The sequence below is a fragment of the Haematobia irritans genome, chromosome 5 (assembly GCF_050003625.1).
Source record: "Haematobia irritans isolate KBUSLIRL chromosome 5, ASM5000362v1, whole genome shotgun sequence".
In the NCBI taxonomy this organism is placed as follows: Eukaryota; Metazoa; Arthropoda; class Insecta; order Diptera; family Muscidae; genus Haematobia; species Haematobia irritans.
The window spans coordinates 9,937,187-9,943,770 of record NC_134401.1 but is presented as its reverse complement, the minus strand read 5'-3'; the positions used below and the strand labels follow the sequence as shown (position 1 = coordinate 9,943,770).

The 6,584-nt window shown below is 34.4% G+C and overlaps 1 protein-coding gene across 7 annotated transcripts in view; it reads left to right on the top strand.

The window, feature by feature from the left end:
* Nucleotides 1–206: 206 nt before the first annotated feature.
* drk (growth factor receptor-bound protein 2 drk) overlaps nucleotides 207–6,584 on the top strand; it is a 38,158-nt gene continuing 31,780 nt past the window's right edge. For 2 of the 7 annotated variants that reach the window (XR_012722785.1, XR_012722784.1), the window contains exon 1: nucleotides 3,603–4,174. Coding sequence is in view for 5 of the 7 variants with exons in the window: in XM_075310358.1 (XP_075166473.1) it covers nucleotides 4,097–4,174 (78 nt within the window). In the remaining 2 variants the exon portion in view is untranslated. The other 5 variants (XM_075310359.1, XM_075310358.1, XM_075310361.1 and 2 more) reach the window with 5 other exon arrangements.

The following is a 6,584-nucleotide window of genomic DNA, read 5'->3' as shown; positions in this document are numbered from 1 at the left end:
ATATGAACGACGAATGATTTCTTCCAACAAAATATATGTTCATTCATTTTTTTTTTTGAAATTTTAGAATCTTCCTGACATACTATAATCGGCCTCGAAATCTAACTTTTCTATGAGAAATCGATTTCAAATCTACAAAATACAAGATTTCGAACCCCGTCAACATGTGGTATTATACAAAATTCATAATGTAAACCTCCCCAATGTTAAGATTCAATAACCATCAATTACTTCAACACAAACCGGTTACCGTTTTTCTAGCTGCCATTCACACAAAATGTATAACGTCGTCATTAATATTGCTCGGCTACGTGATTCTATACACTTTTGGGTCCCGCAACAATTCGTCGGGTAATAATAAAATAAAATAAATAAGAAATATAAGAAAAAGAGTGCAATAACTTCATAGTTTTCTTGCTTTAATTAAAAGAATAAAAAGTGTAAACAATTTTACCAACAAAAAATATTATGTGACGATAAGAAACAAGTGATATTCTGGTCCCACCCGTGACACATAAATGCCGACAATTATTTTTGAGCTATTTTTATCAATTTATGTGAGCGTACCAACACAAGACTCTGAAATGTTTTTTTTTTAATAATAAATATATGATCCAAGTGCTAGTCTACTTTGTGGGGACTATTCGACAAAATCTATTTGATGAAAATATAGCCATGATTTGGCAATATATTGCGTGAACATAAAAACCAAACCCACAAATTTTCCTTATTCCCACATTAATCGAAACTTTCTCAACATCATTAATATTATCATCATTGTTAACTTAATGGGATAGATGATGATGATGAGTGAAAGATGCTGACTACTTCTGTTGGAAGGGGGGAGACAGCAACAAAAAGTATAAACATAGAATTGGATACACACACAAACACAAGAACGCGAGAAACGGCCAACACACACCCAAAGAACAACAACAACACAACACGGTGGTAACAGAGCGCACAGCAACAACAATTTCGGCGAATGCCGACAAAACGCACCAAAGAAAACGGCAACAACAATGCCGCACCAATGTTGTGGGGGGAAAATACTTGAGAATACCACCATCAGAAAAAAAGAGCAAATCAACGACGTCATGCATCAACCAGCATTGCCAAGTTAAAAAAAAATTGTTCAATTAGTCAGATGTTCGGTATACAGTGGAGTGGTGTTAATAGGGTACAAAATTCTATTAGGCTAAAGTTATCGGATTGCTTAAATGTTTGGTTAGAATATTTGCCATAAAGGTGGGTTCAAAGAGGGGCTTCCCAATGACGAGGTAATGAACTTGAAAAAGAATAAAAAATCGACCATAACTCTATTATTGAAGGCTGTAACCGGATTATAATAGACAGATGGACAGAATTTCTGCCAGATGAAGAATATATTTACTTTTCGAAAATCTATATTTTCATTTACAAACGGAATGACAAACATATTATCCCTTTTTCCCATACAAAATTTTACTAACCGGTGGTCTATGCCCCGTTTTAGAATTAATCGGAGGATGAGAAACTGGCCATAAGACAGTTAAAAACAGTGCTGGATTTTTTTTTTAATTTTCAAATAAAAATTTATTTCAATCAATCAAGTGTTTTAATCAAAATAAAAACACAAAGTCAGTTTATAGAGTAATTGAAAATAGTTACGTTTTTAATTAAAAAGTTGAGTTTTGCAATCGACATCAATTAAATGTTTAATTGAATCATTTAAAAAATTAATTGAAATTTTTAAATTAAATCAATTTTTTAATCAAAAATTTTTTATACTCAACTATAACTGTGATCTATATTACCTGTTCGTGATTGAAGACATTACAATTAAAAAATTAATTGGTTCAATTAATTTTGTAATTGAATCAGAAAAAAAATGTTGTGTGTATGTTAGTAGATATAATGAAACTGATGTTTGGTGGCTTGTGGTATAGATTTTGGCCACTAATACGAATCTATAGCCAGTGAGCTTGGGCCAAATTTACACTGAATCCTTTTTTGGCCCAACTTTTTAAATACATTGTACCATTAAAGATGTTCTGAAGGATATGTCATCTTCCGCCGAAGAAGTTTTTATTTTTGAACACTTTGTATGCTCTCCTCCATAGGGTAGGTGTAAACTAATTTTAACATTCCGTTTGTAACACATCGTAATATTGGTATCGCACCCAATAAAGAAAATATATTCTGGGTCGTGGTGAAATTCTGAATCGATTTAGTAATGTCTGTCCATCCGTATGTGGAATTTACGTTAGCTTCCTAACGAAACAAGCTTGATGTTGGTCGGATGGTATTGCAAATGGGCCATATCGGACCACTGTTAACTATAGCCCCTATTTAAACCGACTCCCCGATTTGTCTTACGAAGCCTTTTGGAGGAGCAATTTCCATCCGATCAGCTTGGAATTTGGTACGTGATCTTAATACAAGCCCTCTAACAACTGTGCAAAAATTTGTTCATAGCGGTCAATAATTATATACAGCTCCCATATGAACCAACCCTTTATTAACATTGAAAACCTTAGAAGGAACATATTTCATACGAAAAAACGAACAAGCAATTCTTCATTTTGCGAAGGTGTTAATCAAAAGTAGAGTGTCGGAATATATTGAATATGTGCCTTTTCAGGCCATAAATTCAATTAGTCTTTTTTCGTGGAATTTAAATACTCACTCCCAACTTATATTATCCCCACCATGAGCATTTTGTTTTCTGTTTTTTTTTTTTCGCTCTGGCAATGCTATACAGGTATTTTGCGATTTACAAACAATGAACGTCATATGCTTGCTGTCAATGTTCGCTCTCCAAAAATCGCAATCTCTTCATGGTGAAGTGCCTAGAGGGGAGCAGGGATAGAAATATCAAAAACATATACCCAACAACCAAGAGCAGCGCACCAGACAACTTATACACTAGCTATACACAACACGGGGCGAGATTCCATTTCATACATACTGGCTTACTGCTTAGCCAAATCATATAGTCGCGGAGCACGTAAATTCACTGGTGGTGGCTGTCGTTGGTATTTCTGTGTCGCTTTGTGTTTATTTTTGTTAAATAAACAAATTCAAAAAAAAAATAAATTGTGGTGTTCCAATGTCTGTTGCCTAAAGTGAGATTGGTGTCATTTCATCATCATTATCATAGGCCAGGAAAAATTGCCACCATAATCACATATACCATACAATTGATAAAGTAACGACGCTGTCGGCATACGGTAGGTTTGTTGGCTATACTTCAAACATGCCTCACCCGCGATAAAAACTAACAGTAGCCCCAACTAGTGGCTGTGTCGTGGTTGATGATTGAATTAAGAACAAAAAACAAAAAAATAAAGCAGCAATAAAGTGTTCTAGATCTTAAGTGGAACAGCGCTCACATAATTTCGATAAAAATAAATCAAAAAAAAAAAAATATTGTTCGAGAAAAAAATCTGAGTAAACATATGTATATATAATATTAGAAAGTCCGGTGGTTTGAAAGTGAAAAACAAAACAAACAAAAAATTTAAATGTTTAATATAATAATGGTCTCTTATCTTTCCCTTCCTCTTTTTTTGTCACAAAGGGAATACTCCATATGCATGCAAATATTTAATAAAAAAAAGTAAATGATAGTGCTAAAAATATTTTAAACATATTACAAGAATAACAATAAATACAACGAAGTTGATGAAGTAAACAAAAGTAAAGGAAATAAAAAAATAAAACAAAAAAGTTTACACAACAAAGAAAGGTTCTTCCTCAGGCTTTAAACCGCAGCTTCATTGGCATTCGTTCGCTTAAACATACACACACATACCAATACACCCCCTCTTATATACATATAAACACACATTTTTTAAAAAGTCCCCCCATTTATACATTCAGTCAGTCTCTGTAGTTGCCAAAGCCGGGAAATAACAAGAAGTGAGAAGGGAAACAAAATATCATCGTAAACAAAGGATTAAAGCACAAAAACAACAAAGAACAACAACAAGCAGAGCAATCTTCGTCGTTATTGTCGAAGAAGAACAGGAATATCCCAAGAAGTAACCTTCTAAACCAACCAACCACACTAGCACATAAACAGCAGCCGCAGCAGCAAAAACCACACACAACAATGGAAGCAGTTGCCAAACATGATTTCTCAGCAACGGCTGATGATGAGCTGAGTTTTCGTAAAAATCAAATCTTAAAGGTAAGTCGTAGAACATTCCTCCTCCGGGTATCATACATAATAACCCTTAACCTATTGCTTATGGTATGTGCTATGATGATATCCTATGGAAAATGGAGAAAAAATCTATTTTTTATATTAATTTAGCATTCGTACCCAGAGTTCCTTCAGAGTGATTAACAGTGGTACTATTTAATCGCGGAAATGTTGACTTTGGTAGCACATTCTTTGTTGTTTCTAATGTCGGTGACAAAAATGTGTAATTGACCGGAAAATATTCAAAGTGGTAACATACATCTGGTACCGTTCAGTTGGAGTCGCTAAAACTCAATGATTTTATCATTGAGCTAAAAATAGAATGTGAGAGAAATTCGCCACAAAGGACCTTATGCACATTGTTACTTGCCACTTTTGATGAAAATTCTAAATTTTCAATGAAAACTTTTAGCAGATGAAGGATCCATATCATTAGGTTAGGTTAGGTATCGGAACAGCCCCATATATCAGGGTCACGAAGACTATTCAGTCGATTGTGATAGCACAGGTGGTAAACTTCTTCTTATCAATGAGAGTTACCCGATTATATGTTAAGCTCATTGGCAAGAGAGCCCCATCTTATCGGCAAGTTCGAACGGCGTTTAACATTACGGTGAAACCACTTAGAGAAGCATTACTGAGAGAAGATAATCCACGGCTGAAAAATGTTTGGTGTTCCGTCGAAACTGGACCCAAGGCCCAATTTATGCAAGGCAGACATGCTAACCATTGCATCACGGTGGCTACCATCCAATCATTGGAAAGAATTATCGATTTATTTTGTTGAATTAGTAACTCTGAAGGCTGACTTCAGATCAAGGAAGGAAGATGAATTTCTACTTTCTTCTTTGAATAGGTTCTTCCCCTTCTTCCAGACTCGTTTAACATAAATTATTATTTCATTATTAAAACACAGGTTATGGAGCTCCCTCATGTGCAATTTTTTCTTCAGCTCCCATTGTCGTGGTGAAGGGTGGTCCGTCTTTGGGGGTTGGCTTTTCTGATTTCTTGGAAGACAACTGACAAAAATTTGGCTACCATTGTGTCCAGCATTTATTTAGAAGAAACAATATAGTGGACTCCTTCTTCTTTCAGGATATTATCGATGTATGGAACTGCAATCTAAACGATATACTTGCCTTCATCAAGGCTTCGGGATTCGGAAGACCTAGAAAGCTCATTTTGGAAATCGTGTGGAAACTAGAATACGATTGATGAGGAAACACAATGGATCAACATGGTCTAAGTGGGAACCAACCCCTTTTTCTAAGGGTTGACTTCTATAACCTTACCTAACCTAAGCTTTACTACCACTCAGAATTGACTATTCTTTGTAGATCTTCTGGTAGTGGATTGCGACATGTCCAGTTTTTCCGAAAAATCAAGCGATCATTTCTTGGAAGTGTTTCGTGCGCGAGCAACTTTTGTTCGATTTTACTCAGCTTGAAACACCTATACAGTAGACTGCTGTTTACTTTCGGGTCATATGCCTAAATCTACGATTCTTCTTCTTCAAGGCACCGCGAACGAATTTTTGGACCATTTCTTTCGACCAATCGATAAGAGCCTTTTTTGAGCGATTGACAAATTGTGTGGGATCCAAATCGAAGCATTTTTTTTGATGGCCGAAATGTCCATGCGATATTGAATATATGCTGGTCCCACTATTGTCTAAATTTGTCTCAATCTCACGATAGGTCACATGACTAACTTGAAATATTCCGAAACCACAACAGATTTTGTACGATCTTCATGAAATTCGTCTTGGACTAAACTATGATATTGAATTGACCATACCATTGATAAACACTGGTCCATGATGGAGCTTCATCGCCAAAAATTGAATTAAGTTGTTGAATTTATCCAAGACGAACTTTTTTGCATACTTTTAGGCGGCACAAGTGTCTGGGGAAAAATGATGAGAAGGGAAAAGTAATAACAACTGTAGTATTGAAAGATTAAACTGGATTATTTACAATTATTTTTGTATTAAAACCTTTAGTACAGTGAAAACTGTCAAAACCGTGGTAGATACCACATTAAAAGTTTTGACAAAATTTTCTATAGAAATAAAATTTTTACAATTTTTTTTATAGAAATTAAATTTTTACAAAATTGTTTATAGAAATAGAATTTTGACAAAATTTTCTATAGAAATAAATTTTGAAAAAATTTTCTACAGAAAAAAAATGTTGACAAAATTGTCTACAGAAATAAAATTTTGACAAAATTGTTTATAGAAATAAATTTTTGACTAAAATTTTGACAAAATTTTCTATCAAAATAAAATTTTCTATAGAAAACCCGGACACCTCCCAAACGTGGACAGTATTCTGAGGACGTTTGTTATATTAACACATTACAATTAACCTGGACACCTCTCAAATGTGGACAA